Here is a 17,613-nt window from a genome sequence, read left to right on the forward strand (position 1 = left end):
CATGACGTCAAACTCAAGCGCCTGTCTTGGTCCCTTTTGTGGTACAGCACAACAGTAAATAAAGAGGTCCAGATGGTTGTAGATGAAGACATACATATGATTCCTGAGATTGAGGATTTTCTCTCTCTGCTTTGTTTGCTGTTGTGCCGGCAATTACTTGGACAGAACAAAGTATTCCGGCAAATTACATGCGTCACAACCAAATAGCAGCGATTGGTTAAATAAAAAAAGTACCCGCCTAATGTCGAGCGAACAAATCCTAATGCTGCGAGGTCAGACGGTTTCCACGAAGTGAAACTGGCTGATCAATCACGCTAATTAAACATATCCATCTAGCATTTATTCATTATGGATGTTTCTATTGCTCAAAAATCCAATAATTCCTATTGTGAATGGGGGCGACTCTCCACAGATCTGAACTGTAATGTCGTGTGGTGCTTTAACCTGCTTATCTCCCTCATGATAGATTTAGAGGTTTAATCTATACCGTGGAACATTCTAGACAAAGCAATAACATTTTCACAGAGACAAGCAGTATTGTGAACCCTTCATCAGAAAAGTTACGCAATGCACCTTTTACACAGTATTCACTTTAGCCGACTGACACCATCTGTATTAAATATTAGTGGAGTTCTTGAATCCCTCATCAATGACTTTTCTTCATTCAGAAAATCCAGTGCCTGTGAAAGTACCACAACTGCTGCACAGATTTCACTCTAATTGACTTTTAATACGCCTTTTTCTTTCCAGTTGTCTCCCTTTTCTCCGCTGTGTTATAAATGATGAATGAGCCTGATCATGTTTCTGTTAGTACTCCCCAGAACTGTGAAGCATATTTGTAGCCTAAATTATAATGAATGGCTGATTGTAGTCAGTGTTTTGTTTTATTGTGTTTATAGCAAAGACACGAAGGAGGGGAAAGAACAGAGAAAAAAAGATCTGTCAGTTTCAAAATTTGTGCTGAGTTTACACAGATGGCTTAAAGTAAACAAGTTTCATGCATAAATTTGACCTAAATGTTTGTATTCATTTGATTAAACGTTGGATACGTAGAATTACTATGCAAAATGTCTTAAATGTGACTCATCTGTGTGCCCAGATGCTCAAATCAAATGTTGCTTTTACTGATAAGACTGAATCAACATTAGACTTCTTAATTACAAAAACATTGTAGTTGATGACTGCATTGTTTGTTTGTATTTGGTGTTTTTCGTTCACATGACGATTATTCAGTGAGAAAGGAGAAGGAGCCTCACAGGAATCTCTTATTTGGGTTGCTGCTTCCAGTGCCGAAATCCAGTTGGTTTAAACCGAAAAGACTCTCCCTGATCTGAATCGTCACAACCTAAACTCCAGCACCTGCAGCCATGAATTAATTGTTCATCAGTGCTCGTGCTAATGCTGTTACTGTAAGAGAATTGAAGTCATTTATCTTCCGCGTACATCTTCGTTTAACACTGACTCACAAAAGCTATGATCTTCCCTTGGCACACCATTGGAACCATTATCTAAACTGTGGCATTTTGTTGTCTAACTGGTGTCTACTGGCCTTCATAGTCTCACCACACTTACTTTATAAAGCTCCTCCTTTGGAAGTAGAGTCAAGGGGCTTGAACACTCAAACCTCATACTATGTTCACTTTTGAAATCAAACTATGTTGACTTTTCATGTCCCCCCGGGCCAATATTATTTTATGGTAAATAAACTTCTCCTGCTTAAGACATCCAGTTCGTCTCCAGCCTTTCGCTTCCACCCTTTCTTGGACAAGCTGAAAACTTCTACAACAGTTACCTCTTCAAAAACATACCTGGAGTTGTGTTTTGTTTCATTCACACATGATTGACCAACCCTTTTTTATTAGTCTGTCTACATCTCAGTTCATTCTCTCATCTTTTAAGTAAAACATTTCTCTATTCCACCTTGCGATATCACAAAGCGGGAGTTTTCAAGTTGCTGCAAGTAGAAATTAAACAATTTCAGGGCTGAAATTATCCAGATGATTCTAGTGAAGGTTTATGTCGTTCTGCACTTCCTGTATTGACACATGCCATCTCAAGGTGGAAGTGTTCAGCCTAAATATGTAGGATTTGTGTGTTAAACATGTGTGAATGAAACAAAACTACTCTGGGTGTGTTTGTGATGAGGAAACAACATTATAACACAGAAAATACCATAAGATGGGCCCTTTAATTTCTCTGCGTCTGCAGCAATGCAGTAATTGAACATTAAGAGTGGACCAGATGGAGTGCACTGAAATATTTATATCGTTGTCAGAGTTTTTGTTCATCATTCACCATAATTATTCGCAAGTATGTGTCAATATTTATGTTTTCCCATAATCCAGGAGACGTATAGAAAGACATTTAGTAATCACTACTATTTGTCATTTGTAGTACACATTACATTACAAAATAAATCTGCGAATGGAGGAAAGTTTGACTGAACATTATATTGAAAATTATGGGTGGGCAACTTCATCAACATGTCAACATAAAGCTTGATATTTTTGGCAACTCTCCAATAACAATGATCCGATTCCCATTATTATCTGAAATGTGGTAAAACATCCAAGTAAATGTTTTGGTTGAAGATCAATTATAATAAGAATATGAATGAACTGTAAATTATGAATGACCATAGTGCAAAAATATCACATTATATTAAAAAAAAGGAAACTGCAGTAATGGATTGTTTTGTACTTAATTTCTGTAATTTCTGTGTTGCTAAAGGCTGAGAGTAGAGCTGTCATATATGGTAAAAAAAATGAATTATTATGTTTCCTTGTATTGATTAATCACAAGTAGAGTTTATTTTTTTTAACAGAAACTGCTTTTGATAGTAATTTCCTGAACATAAACTTTTAATAATTGTCATTTAATATTAAAAATCACAGTTTTTCCCTTTAAATGTTCTGCTCTGAGAGAACTGTGGACCTCACAATTAAAAAAACTGAACTGATCTGTTATAATGTTGTTTCCTCATCAAAAACATACCTGGAGTTTTGTTTTATTTCATTCACACATGTTTAGCTCACAAATCCTGCAAGTTTAGGCTGCTCCAGATATATTTTTTAGAAGGTAACAACATAACATGACTTGAAGCTCACAAGAGTCAATTTTGCGTGATAGAAGACCTTTAAGACAAATTTAATTCAACCAAAGTAGCAGTTGAACAGTGGAAATAACCTTGTCTTTATAAATGTCTTTTTTTTCCGTATGTACAAGGTTTCATATGTAAAGTCTTCATTAAAGCACTGACCACCTTTGATCCTGGCCAGTAAAGTTACATGATCTTAGACGCATAAACATGTATTATATTCTCAAATAACAAACACCGAACTATTTTTGCTGAAATTACAAAGAAGCCTCTATAAAAATAATTCAAGTCTTCCCCAGAGGGAGTACATGCAAAAAGTACATGTCTGTATTCTATGCTATATTCTCTTTGTAAAATAGTCCAACAACCAAAGTACAATAAACTCATGACCATATCCGTCTCCCATGAACTAGCTCCCACGACCACAAATGACAGGAGGGAAAGAAGAAGGAAACATTAAAAAAATCTTATAGACCACAGCTGATCTTGTCTGCAGGAGCAGGGCGTTTAACCCAGAGTTGGTGTCTTTCTTTGCCTGTGTTTTGTCGCTCAGTCTGTCAGTGGTGCTGAATATAACTGTTCCCGTGTAGGATTTGCTGTCTCTTTGAATATGTTATTGCTTTAACTGGATACTACAGTACAGTACTACAATATTAAGCTCATCTGTGCTGCATGTCTCCAACTACCGGTGTTCTTAAGAAACAAAGCATCTTGAAGAAGCTTGAAGAAGACTCTTACAGTGAACTGCATAGTCACTCCACAGATGTGACTTATAACATTCCAGTCAAATTAATAACATTGCTGTAGAGTCAAGTAGGTGACAGAAAAAGTTACATAGTGCACCTTACTTTCTGCCTTTTGGGCTTGACCTGTGGGGTTCCCCAGGGGTCAGTCCTGGGACCCCTTCTGTTTAGCTGAAGGCTCTTGTTAATTTGTGTATGAATTTTGCAATACAAATTATGGGCACGATAATTGTACGACTCAGTGAGTGCGATTACATGCACATCAGTGTCCCGGTTTTGACATGGTGCATGTCTACACAGTATTCCAGTTACTGCAACATAAAGTTGAATGCACATGTGTCCAAAAGACAAACACTTTTCAGTCATTTCATCAAAACAGTAGCCAACATAAATAAAGTGAGTGAAATGACTGTTAAATAAAGAGCTATACTAAACCTGCACATGTATGATCTCTGAAAAAATGAACCATCTCCAACGCGACACACACACAAAACAGACTCACCAACATCATCGTCAACATCCCTCTGTCACAGAAAGAGCACTCATATTCCACTGAGTCGTGTCCTTTAGTCTGACAGAAGCTGACTGCAACAGGGCACAAGGAAAGAGCTGTTTTTTTCAGTGCTCACCATTTATGCAAATGAGCCACACGGTTTTAAGTTTTGTTTCTATAAAAGTAAACAAATGTGCACAAAGTTGAATTAAACACATTAAAATCTCATACGGGCTGATGTGGCTCTATAGTGGTTATGGTTTATATGTTGTAAAGCTGAGTTTATTCATGCAGATTAGTAATAGCAATGATGATATTTTTAATACAAAAACAATATTGATTAAATGAAAATCGATCGTTAATTCTCCCGATGAGCGATTAAGAAAATTGAATCAACTCCCCATCCCTAATACAAATAAACTTGCCTTACATTTAATGAAGGATGGTTGCTGCTGATCTAAAACCCCAAATTGTTGTCCGAAGCTTGTTTGATATATACATTACTCCTGGTGTTATTAGCGTTGTTGTCGTACGTTTGACCAACCTTTTAACTCCAGGGCTGTAATTACTTAACAGTTTTATTCTGACTGGTTAAAATAGTTTATTAATCGTTATCAACACTATAAACCAAACGCATTCCATGTGCTGGTAAAATAGGTTTTAAAAGGAAATCATAGCGTCCCATTCTGCAGTTGCATAACAAATGGAAAAAAACGCAATGCCAGACAAACATAATCTTAGCAGTGAGATTTAAACAGGCAAAAGCTTAAATAAAATGGTTGCCTGTTCTCATTATTTTGGACTGAACCACAACGTGACTTACTTCCAGTTGGTTTTACCATCTGAAGCTTGGCTAAAGTTGTTTCATTGGTTTGGTAAGAATTCAATCATGGCTGAGTAATTGTTAACAGACACTCATTCAAACCGCCCTTCTTTTTTCCTACATCCCCTCTTTTAATTTAAATTTATGAGGGATCATTTCTGTGGCAGCGCAGTGTTCTTACCCCCAAAGCCAACGCTGTGGCTTTCGCTGTGAAGGAAACGGGGATATGCCAGGCTTTCTTCCTCCACAGACCACACCTTTCTTTTATTATCCTTCGAAAAGCAACAAGCGAGTTAGGGGTAGGTGATGATGACAAAAAATTATGTAACTATTATCCTGAGAATAATACCTAGATTATATTTTTGCAATCCAGAAAGAAGCTATGTTCCTCTAAATGTCTTCAAAAATTAGTATCCACCAAAAAAAAAAAAAAAGAAAAAAAAAATCATACCTTTGAAAGATCGTGTTACAAGTTTCTTTTTTTTTGCATTTTTAATCAGATATTTTTACAACATTTTCGTAGTTTATAATTATTAAAGACAATTTATTTCCAATCAAATTTTACATATATTCTAATGGATTATCTCAAATGGAACGTTTGTGTTGGAACTCAAAATTGGGACTAAGTCTGAAACCAAACCTCGACTTCACCAGGAATAAACCAGGACTCGAACAGGACCAAATCAAGTCTACATCATGACTAAACTCGGTTCAAACCAGAACTAGAACATGACCATACCAAGTTTACATCAGGACTAAACTGGGCTCAAACCAGGACTAGAACAGGACCAAACCAAGTTTATATCAGGACTAAACTGGGCTCAAAGCAGGACTAGAACAGGACCAAACCAAGTCTACGTCAAGACTAAAGTGGGCTAGAAGAGGACCAAACCAATAGCCTGATGTAGTCCTGATGTAGACTTGGTTTGGTCCTGTTCTAGTCCTGTTTTAGCCCAGTTCAGTCGTGACGTACACTTGGTTCGGTAAACCATGACTAGAATAGGACCAAACCAAGCCTACATCAGGACTACATCAAGTCTACATAAAAAAATAAATAAATAAATTATAATAATTTCCCTTATGGATCAATAAAGTTTGTCTATGTCTAAGGACTAACATGGGCTAAAACAGGACTAGAACAGGGCTAAAACAGGACTAGAACAGGACCAAACCAAGTCTGCATCAGGACTATATCAAGCCTACATCAAGTCTACAGTAAAAAAAAATAATTATAATAATTTCCCTTTTGGATCAATAAAGTTTATCTAAGTCTAAGGACTAAACTGGGCTAAAGCAGGACTAGAACAGGACCAAGCTAAGTCTTTATCAGGACTAAACTGTGCTCAAACCAGGACTAGAACGTGACCAAACCAAGTCTACATCAGGACTAGAACAGGACCAAACAACGGGCACAGTTTATTCCTGATGTAGACTTGGTTTGGTCCTGTTCTAGTCCTGTTTTAGCCCAGTTCAGTCGTGCTGTTCATTTGGTTTGGTAAACCATGACTAGAACAGGACCAAACCAAGCCTACATCAGGACTACATCAAGTCTACATGAAAAAAAAAATAATATATATAATAATTTCCCTTGTGGATCAATAACCAGGACTAACATGGGCTGAAACAGGACTAGAATAGGACCAAACTAAGTGTACATCAGGATTAAACAGGGCTAAAACAGGACTAGAACAGGACCAAACCAAGTCTACATCAGGACTATATCAAGCCTATGTCAAGTCTACATAAAAAAAAAAAAAAATATAAATATATATATATATATAATAATTTCCCTTTTGGATCAATAAAGTTTATCTAAGTCTAAGGACTAAACTGGGCTAAAGCAGGACTAGAACAGGACCAAGCTAAGTCTTTATTAGGACTAATCTGTGCTCAAACTAGGACTACAACAGGACCAAACCAAGTCCACATCAGGACTAAAGTGGGCTAAAACAGGACTAGAACGTGACCAAACCAAATCTGCATCAGGACTAGAAAAGGACCAAACCAAGTCTATATCAGGACTTAACTGGGCTCAAACCAGGTCAACTTTGAAACCACACCAAGTAGAGTATGTTATAACAGTTCCTTTCCCTTCTGTCCCTCCATCCTCCCGAGCATGGGTGGGATGTGACTGAGTGAGTTCAGATGGTAGTGATTGGGCTTGTTTTGTAAGGGGCTGCGTGGAGGGTTAGCATGCTAGCGTGCTGTAGGGCCCAGCCAAAGAAACCACAGCGCTCCTCCTCACTCCCTGCTTTTTGAATTTTCTCAGTCACCCACTTACTTTCTTCTTACTCCCATTTCTTTTGCATCTCCTTTCATGTCCCCCTTTTATCTGAAGTTTGAGAGATCTGCACTTTTCACTTCAGTGTTTTGACAGCGTTTTATTATGTTCTTCTTATGGGAAGTAGGCCTTAAGCATCTGCGTCTTTAACTTATATTTGAACTAAAGGTGCATGCTGTAGGCTACATGCTTTGGGTTGCCAGATACTTTGAATAAAACCAGCTATAAATCCATAAGAGCGGTCTATATTTAACCAAAGACACCCAGGATTTATTGTACATTACTAGGGATGTAATGATATCCAAATCTCTCAATACGATATTTTCACGATATGCATCTCACGTGATATTTTGCGGTACCTAACAAAATTGTGAATATTGTAGTACCTTTAGCATACATGTTTACATTCATAATGCACCACTAACTAGAGACACATTAGTTACATGCTTACCTATGTGCTTATCAGTGTTCAGTTTTCAGGTTTGTGCTTTATATACAGTATAGTCGCGGTCTTTAAGACCCGTTGACGTTTGAGGCACGCTGTTCTGTTTACCGTTATTAACTGTTTTGTTGTTACCTCCGCCAAGGAGGTTATGTTTTTGCCGGCGTTTGTCTGTTTGTTTGTTTGTTTGACTGTTTGTCTGTTAGCAACATAACTCAAAAAGTTATGGACTGATTTTGATGAAATTTTCAGGATTTGTTGGAAATGTGAAAAGGAAGAACTGATTTCATTTTGGGGGTGGTCCGGAAGAAATCCTGGATTCTGGATCACTTTGAAATTTTAGTTAACATTGTGGTAAATGGGGCCAAAAATTTTGTTTCTCAATATCTCGGTTAATCATTGACCAAACCCCATGAAATTTGACTCAGGGATGGACAATGGGATCCTCTTTCATATTCCAAAGGCTGATCCGGATCTGATCCAGAAGACTGATTTTATCGCAATTTATATAAAAAATGGGGGTAGTCCTTGGCGGAGGTCTGCGCTCTCTGAGTGCTTTTCTAGTTGTTGTTGTTGTGAGTTCAGTTAATAAAGCGACACACGGCTTTCTGTGTGTGAAATGTGAGAAGTTGTCGGCTCCGTTTTATCACGCGCAACTTTCACAGTATGCTACTTTTCTGTAATAATCCAAATAATTAAGATTTAAAGTTAAAAATGCTTAATAACAGTTGTTTTATCATGTAGATTGGACTAAAACAGAACAAAGGATCATGGTCTGTGTAGTTCTGTCTGTTTTTAAGCTGTTGTTGCACCATAATAATGAATTTAAGGTAAGAAACTTGTAATCTGATATATTGTGATGGTCTTTTGGACTAGGGGTGTAACGATATCCAAGTCTTACAATACGATATTGTCATGGTATGAACCTCACGGTACGATATTTGTTGCGACATCATGGGAAAGCTCACGATATGATGGGGAGGTTCACGATTAGGGATGTAAAGATCCAAATCTCTCAGTACGATATGTTCACAATGTACATCTCATGGTACGATATTTATAGCGATATTTTGTGGAGGTTAACAAAACTGTACTTGTACTTTTTCCTCTTAAAATGCCTTGACAAGACTTAATCCAAAGAACTAAGACTTAAAAGTGCTTAGAACTGTCATTTCTTCTTGTAGTCTGCACTGAAATGGAGCAAAGGATCATGGTCTATGTAGTTCCCTCTGTCTTTTTTTTTTTTTACCTATTACTGCACCATAACTTTTAATTTAAGCAGAGACCTGTAATTTGACATATTCTGATGGTCCATGATATTATTGTGAGAACTTTGATGATTCGATATCATGATATTTTGGTTATTGTTACATCCCTATAAATTATTGTTTAAAATCCATGTTAAAAGAATGCAATGTAACTTTTCTGTTGGAGTGTCTGTCACCTGCTTGTTTTTTGTTTTGTTTTTTGCAGATGCAATTGAATACTAAAAATTGTCTATACATTTGTTTAACGCCATACAGTGGAACATGGCTGTTATTGTAATGATATTTCCCTGGAGAGAAGCAAGTGGTGGACTCCTGCATCCTTTTAAAGTTATTTTATATACGTACATAATACTGTTAAAATAATGCATAATTTATTTTCTAGATAACTACACATCTATATAAAAGCATTAAGTGTTCCTGTCTCTGTTTTTCCTCAGACAAGATTAAGCCCAGTATATTAGTCCAGTTGTATCTGTGTATGATGAGGCCCCTTCTGGAAAATGCTTGTAAAACCTCCCTGTAACAAAGAACATTCATTTCTTAAGCTGCTCATATGTTGTCCATACATTCTCACTTACTGGAATGCCTGCTTAGCACTCATCTGTTTCAAATGATGTCATGTTAGCAAAGCCATCCTATATTCCTCTTCCTAATTAGCCTGGATCCTATGGAGAAGCTTGTGTTAAAGATTTGTCCACTGAGAAGGATATTGCCTTTAAGTGCCAACAATATGCTTTATGTTGTGTTTTGTTTATCCACAGAAAACCTTATGTCAGCTCACCACAGATGAAGAGGATACCGCACAGACTTTAATGAAGCTTTTGGGAGTGCCACCAGCTGAGTACCATCTGAAAGTGCTGAGAAAAGTATTGACTCCTCATTTCCTTTTGAAAATGTCCTTGATTAATGCCAGAATACACTGTTAGTCATGTCGTATATCTGTGGCTTTAGATGCTGGCGAGGCTGCAGGAACAAGCCGGGACAGTCTGCACTGTTTCTTGTGATGGGAATCAAAGGTAATAATAATAAACAATTTCATACCTACCATAGACTGTATACCGTATTTTCCGGGCTATTAGGCGACGCACTGTCATTAAATGGTCTATTTTCTAACTTTTTTCACAAATAAACTGCACTGGACTTTAAACGAAACACAACAGTTCGATGGGTCAGTCGGACTTTGTTTGGCGCGTTCACGGTGACTCTCGGCTTTGTTCGATTGTGGCGTGTAGGGAGGGTGCTGTCTGGGACCGCTGGGTTGTTGGCGTGTTCGCAGTGACTCAGTTGTTCAGTTGTGGCTCAGAGTGGCACATTGGATTGGCTTTTTCGGTTCGTTCCTTCGTTCCGTTCCTCGTCAGCGTGGAGTGATGAGTGTGGCTGCGGGTGTTTTTCGCTGCACGGTCGCTGTCTGCTCCGTGTGTGTTGCGTGCGCTGCATTTGGTGCGGCTTTGTAGTTTACTGAAGTCGTGCTGGGACACCCGAGTGGATTCGTGTATGGGGCGCTCTGGATTGCGGGGTGTGCAGTCGTTTTTTGATGCGGTTAGAGGCTTAAGAGCGCGACTAATAGCCCGGAAAATACGGTAGAGAAGTGGACTTAAGGGAGGGTGATGTCACTCATAGCGTCCAGTCAAATGAAGCTCATTGAGGCTAGCTTGGCTCATTGCAGCAGTTACAGAAAGAGGGGTGACATTTTCTTTCAACGTAAAGTGCGCACATGATTGTTTCCTATGTGGAATGTGGTTTAGCGTGTTAGCAATGTCCATTTATTTATACAGTCTGTGATACCAACACAGTTTAAATGTCTGAGAGTGAGTTGTCCAAAAAGCTACAGAAAGAGATGTCAGAAATATAATAGGAGTTGGATGAGTGGTTGTTAGTGAAAGACAGATGGGGCAGATTGGCAGCCTCACTATTAATCTAATGTATCCAAGGGCACTGGACTGTGGCTACATTATCATACCACCACCGAGTATGGAGTAAATGAAAAATGCACCGCAACTTTAGCACTTTAGGTGGCTAGAAGTTTTATATAACAGGGTAGCCGCGAGGTCTTAAAAGTCTTAAAAAGGTCTTAAATTTCATGTTCCTAAATTAAGGCCTTAAAATGTCTTAAATTATGTTGTCCAAGTCTTATTTTTTTCACAAAGGGCTTAAATTTCATTAGCCTGTTTTTTTGTTTACTCAACCGGGCTGCAGTGCAATGTTAAATGGAGGGAGGAAAAAAAAACAACAACGTGAAATAATGTAACATGAATGAATGTCTAATTTGGAGTATGTGCAAACAATACTTACAATACTGGCAACAGTGAGTAAACAATCATTTCCGTCTAAACTGCCCAAGACGCAAAACTCTGGTCAGATCTGCTCACGTCGCGTACAAGTTTACCACCAAGCCGCCCGGTATGCATACCCAATTGAATGCCACACACTTTTGCATCACCGTATGCACGCAGGTATCTTCCCAAAAGGGCTCGTCTAAATGCGGGGAAAAAAGTGAAGACGCTGTGCCACTTTTATGTCTTCTGTTCAGACATCATCACATAAACGTAGCCTAAGATTCTAGATAAAGTAGCGGTAGTTGGTTGGTCATTATTAGAATTAGACCTTATGTTTTTCACCCGCATAATGGGTGTGACGTTGGTCTTAATTTTCATTTAAGTGATCTTAAAAAGGTCTTTAAAAATTCTTAAATTTGGGGTAGTAAAACCGGGGGATACCCTGTATAAATCAAATTCACCTTTATTGTTATTGATTTTGAGTAAAAGCAAAATGTATATATGTATTTATTTATTTTTTTTACCTTGGTGATTGAGATTATATTTACCATCTAGAACATATCACATATCATAATGTGCTAGCTTTGGCCTGACAGAAGAAGACCAGAGAGCACAGGTGAGCCTCAACAAAGGCCTGGTGAGGGGAGGGGGGGACAGGTTTTACATCTGCCATCTACTGGTGAAAAAATCTAAACTTACTGACAGTAGCTTTAATGCTCTAGTTCCACAGATCAGTATTTAGTCTGACATGGCCACTTAAAGGAAATGTGTTTTTACACCCTTAAGTGAAGGATTAGTTTAAGTACATCAGAAGGGAGCGCTGCTCTAAGTAAGGCTGTCTGAAAAAGGTTTGAAAAATGTTGTGGATAAAATTGATAAAATACTTTTTAATACAAAGGAGTGCATTGTTATTTGGACTCTTATGTAACTGTGTTTATACTAATTTCAGATTATGTAATTGAGGTTAAATTATCAAAAAATATCAAGTGATTTTCTGAAACAATATGGGCGTCAGTCTCGTGCCTTCAGGCTGTGGGAGACTCCTAATGTTTTGGCCCTTCCTTTTCATATTAAATAAATGAATACATATTGGATTACTGCTTTCCAAAAAGTGATGTCTTGCCCACCCTTAGGCGCAGATACACAGATGTTTTATAATAAAATGAAAATAAATTACACTTTCTGTTTATCATTTGCAGCTGCCTGTGTGACACTGTCCAGGCCACATCTGAAGCTTGTATTCCTCTTGTCACTTGTCCTGAAGCTGCCTCTCTGATCGGAGCTCTACTGCAGAGACCATTCACCAGTGTCAAAGCCCCTTTAAGTGAAGACTTCATTCAGGCTACAGGTTCTGCATACTCCTGGTAAGCAGAGGCCACAATGTGAACATATGTTAGAACCATTTGCTATCCAAAGTGAACTAAAACACATCCAGCTTGCAGAAGGCTGTAGTTCTAAACAATACGTCACAAAATTATTGTTACTGCAATATCAGCCAAGGTCATACTGCAAGAATAATTTGGCAGATAAGAGTGAGGCATTCCAGTTTATATTTTTGTCCCCATAAGGCTTATTAAATTGGATTCATCAACCGGTTTCACTTTGTGGAAACCGTCTGACCTTGCAGCATTAGGATTCGTTAGCTCGATGGTAGGCAAGTACTTTTAAATTTAACCAGTCGCTGCTATTTGGTCGTGACGATGTAATTCGCCTCTAACTGGTATCTTAAGCTTTTCCCAAATCCTGTAAGAAGAAGGGCAATAACTTCTTTCCCCTTGATGAAATTCACCAAACATTCTCTTTGTTTTGGCTTTAAATCCTCGATCTTGGGAATCATTGCCAGCACAGAATGTACGGCTTTTCACTGATTGGCTGGTACCCGGACTTGCACTTCCAGGGTTCTTGCAAACTGTCTAGTTTATTCCAATTCCTAATCGCTGGAGAGAAATTAAATTGAGTGGAGGCACTAGGTGGCGCCAGCCTGGCTAAATAAAGGTGGCACATTATGCAAAATATCTGGAGTTGTATAAAATAAGAAATAATGAACTATGGGTTGTCAGAGATTATAACTGTATAGCAGATAAAAACACGATATGTCTTAAGTTTAATTGAAAATGTGTGATTTTAACATCCGAGGTCCATTTTAGTCGTGATTTCTCTAGTCTTGCTTTAAGCCTTGTTTGTTCTGAGATTGTGTGACTATTAGGAAACAACTTCATGACACTAACACGGACAGCTGTTTCTGCTTCATGGTGCAATATCACAATGGCAGAAAGGACTACGTGGGCGGGCTAGAAGAAGTTCAAATTAAACTCACTCATCCAGGCCTTTTTAATAACAGATCAATAACATCTCGTGCGTCTTTGGTAGTGTGCAATCTCTGTTCTTCTTTGACAGCCGGCTCTTGTCACTGGAGGCTCCAGCGGTGGTCTCCCTCTGGTGGCACAGTGTGTCCAGTCTGGAGGACGCCGTGCTGAGGCTGATGGAGCAGGTTCTGACCGACAACAAAACTACATCTCACAAATTACAGCAGCTGATTTCTGAGTCCTTACTGGTGAGTTTTAGTGAAGGGTCACGGGCAAGAATCTATTTATCTTTGTAGTGTAAATACATGTGGTATTTATTTTATTTTACTTCAAGGTGCACTAGGTAACTATTCTACTGAGGGCATAGTATGACATTAAACTGGTTAATCTTGCGTTTATTTAATTACAGGCGTTTTCATTCTTTAAAGTTTCCATCTGTGTTAGGTTCCCTTTGCTAGGGGAGAAGGGAAGTAACAATAAACAATAAAGAAAACAAGATGTTAAAGGTTTAATTAAAAATTGTGAAGGGGGAAAAAAAACAAAGACAGGTAGCAGTGAAATAAAAAGATTCAAACAAAAAATAAACTACTAAACTGAGGAGCCCTAACTAAATACAACAAAAAAAAGCCTAACTAAAGTTGTACAGCAAACAAGGTGTCTCGACAAAATCAACGAACAAAAGGCAACATCTTAACAAAAAAATGAGACAACCAAAAAAAAGCAAACAACCGAACGAAAAGGGCGAGCTGGCACACAGGTATCCAGAAGAAGACAGTTCTTTTATACTCCGCGCCCCACAGGTGGCATTTGCGGATTGGTGGAGGCGGATCGCTGAGCGATACAACGCCCAACCTCCGTCCGACGGTCTCTGCTCCCGCACATCCGAGTCCAGGGCTCGCCGACCGGTCGTATACACACACAAAAGAGACAACGGGTGTACTAATAATAAGACACCAAAGGGTTGAAGCCCGTAACAATCTGTAATTAGAATGGCAGACCCACGCCGATTGTATTCTCACATATCACCACCAGACTCTGTTTATGTTACTGCAGTCTGATCGTGTGCCAGTTTTGGTCTGACAGAAGAAGACCAGAGAGCACAAGTGAGTCTGAACAAAGGCCAGGTGAGGTGGCAATAGGTAGCTTTAAATGAATATAATTCATACTGTGAAAGGGCTCGCCTGTCCACATATCTGACCTGTAACTTGGCGTGGTGAAGTAGAGATAAGTTTACTCCCATGCCAAATAAATAATGATATATGGATTGATAACTAATAATCTTTTGTTCATGCATTTATTTAACCTTTTTATTTATTCACTTTTTTAACATTTTATTTTATTGATTATTTTCAGTTGCCTCAGTAACATGACATCTGTTGCTTGTCTAGTTGGTTTACTCAGCGCCTTTTGTATCCACTCCGTTAATACGTTTAATTGATACAAAGCACTACCAGACTCCACATGGATTTAGTTGTGAATGTGGAAATAAAACGTTGTTGACTTTTTCTACCCCTTTTATTGTTTTTCTTAGTTTCATATTTATATTTTTATTGATATGGGAAAAATTATAAGACATTAGACAATAAATGTAGACACACGTGTTCAATTTTATGAACCAAAAACTACAACTTAAAAACAAAAACAAAAAATCTTACAAATCTTGTGCGAAGAAACCAATATGAAAAAAATCTTAGAAAATCATAAAAAAAAAAACTAAGCAAGAAAATATTAAAAAATATATATAAATTAATAAAAAAATAAAACAGTTATAAAGATAAATAAAAATATATAAATTAAATAGATACATACATAATATATAAATAAAATATATATAAATAAAATAAAAATTATAATAAAAAGACAAACAAAAAAACAAGGGGTAGGGGTTGGCATTGACAGTTTAAAATAAGTCAGTAAATGGTTGCCACTTCCTAAAAAATGTGTTTATGATATTCCTGGAATACCTAATCTTCCCCCTACTTTCAGAAAGGATTGTATTGTTATTCCCATGAAGTGTAGTGTTGAGGTTCAGTTATCATCTGGGCATTACTTTTGCTGTTTGATGGCTCTGCGTAGACTGTTTTGAGTTGTGCTTTTGGCTCTGCTCTGCGTGCGTCTCACATCATTTGGCTCGGTGGTAACTCGGTCTCACGTCGTTTGGCAGCTGCTCCTCAGATTCACTGAACCCTGAGTTACATTAGAGCTCTGGGCTTTGTGCAATCGGCAAACTTCAGAGAAATCTACCAGTGATTTTGAACTGAGATACTGACTACTGTTTGGGATTGCTTTTTAACATTAGTGATTTATTAGGTGAAATTTTATTCACAGAGCAAAATTCACTACATCGACATGAGTTGAAATGGTCTTGAATTCTGAATATTAGTAAAATTGACTTGTTTACTTTTTTTTGTTTTACTTATTTAGTTGCACATCTTAACTTCAAATATCTTAATCCATATTTACATAATTGAATAAAAACCAATCTAAACAAATGTAAAAAATATTGATCATTAAAAAACCTTGAAACAAAAAGCTATAGATACAAACAAAAAATAAATAAATAAACTGATTATTTGAAATCAAAGCCTTTTTAATAGTAAATGCACCCATTTACTCTTGCAGATTTTCATTCATCCAAGTCACTACTACAATGTTTATCAATGTTTATCTGGTCTAACTTGTATGCACAACTGTCACTTTAAAAACTATTTACGGCAATTTATGAAAGGAAAAAAGAAAGTATACAATGACCTCTAGATGAAGAAAAGTGGGCCGTTTTTGTCAGTTTTCCCAGATTTCCCAGATTTTGTATCGCCAACAGAGCCCAAAGGAAGTCGTCATCCGCATGTTTCCAAACGTCTTCCAGTTTTGTGATGTAACTGTGAATAGATCCCAATTTTACGAGTACAAAAACGTAGATGCGATAATTATTGAGCCTGAAAAACTATTGCATATGTATATAGTATTTGTCGTGACAGCCGTAGGAAGCGTTACTACTCCAGGTATGGTGTCTAAAACTACTCTGAGAAGCACATGTTCTTTCAGTAAACACAACCAAATAACAAAATCTAAAACACTAACGCAAACTTGTTTTGAACCAGGTGTAATATCATAAACTAAAGAATTGTGTGTCCGGGCGTAGGCTCGCACGTGTGCGTGTGAACTGCCAACGTGATAAAAGCTGAGGTCAAACGCAGATGTACCACTTTAAACAAACAAATCCTGGACAGGGCCATACAGTAAACAGCCAGTGATTGCAGGTTCACTGTGTCATACATAAAACATTACAACACAAGTCCAAGTGTTTACAAAACTCTTCCCCTAACAGCCATACCTGATTACAGTGAGTTTGTCCATGAAACCAATCAACAGGGAAGTGGATTTGGTGTACAGGCTATTCTATTTATTTAGACACTTACAAACAGTTCGCATTCAAGACGTTTTCAGGTCTGCAACAGGAATTATGCAGTTCTAGTGGACCATCACCACACCAGTGACAGAACTGACAAACTTGTGTGGAAGGGATCTAAGTTGGCAGAACATTTCCAACATTTCTCTCCAAAAGTATACGAAAATTTGGTTTAAAATGTGCACTATGTAATCCATTTTCAAATTTCCTTCTGACGCATTAGGGGCCAATGTTGAACCTGAGACCACAATCGCAATATTTAATATCACTGCAATTTGTGTGTTTCCATAAAAAAATATATAAAAATGTAATTGCTTTTAGCACACTCCTGGCTTAAAGAGGAATACTGCTCAAGTGGAAAGACAAGGCCTACACCATCTAACGTTAAAGGAAATTAGATTTCCTGTAACAGTGTTTCCCAAACTTTTTTCTCTGGGGATCCATATTTTTAAAAGTCACAAACCTTCACAACCCA

The 17,613-nt window shown here is 37.7% G+C and overlaps 1 protein-coding gene across 2 annotated transcripts in view; it reads left to right on the plus strand.

The window, feature by feature from the left end:
- fancc (FA complementation group C) overlaps positions 1 to 17,613 on the plus strand; it is a 63,549-nt gene that overhangs the window by 17,201 nt on the left and 28,735 nt on the right. For both annotated transcript variants that reach the window (XM_055161431.1, XM_055161432.1), the window contains exons 5-8: positions 9,909 to 10,013; positions 10,099 to 10,163; positions 12,623 to 12,787; positions 13,821 to 13,977. In XM_055161431.1, coding sequence (XP_055017406.1) covers positions 9,909 to 10,013; positions 10,099 to 10,163; positions 12,623 to 12,787; positions 13,821 to 13,977 — 492 coding nt within the window. The remainder of the gene's footprint in view (positions 1 to 9,908; positions 10,014 to 10,098; positions 10,164 to 12,622; positions 12,788 to 13,820; positions 13,978 to 17,613) is intronic.

The sequence above is a fragment of the Boleophthalmus pectinirostris genome, unplaced genomic scaffold, assembly GCF_026225935.1.
Source record: "Boleophthalmus pectinirostris isolate CB_2022bp ecotype Guang Dong unplaced genomic scaffold, ASM2622593v1 HiC_scaffold_4, whole genome shotgun sequence".
Lineage (NCBI taxonomy): Eukaryota > Metazoa > Chordata > Actinopteri > Gobiiformes > Gobiidae > Boleophthalmus > Boleophthalmus pectinirostris.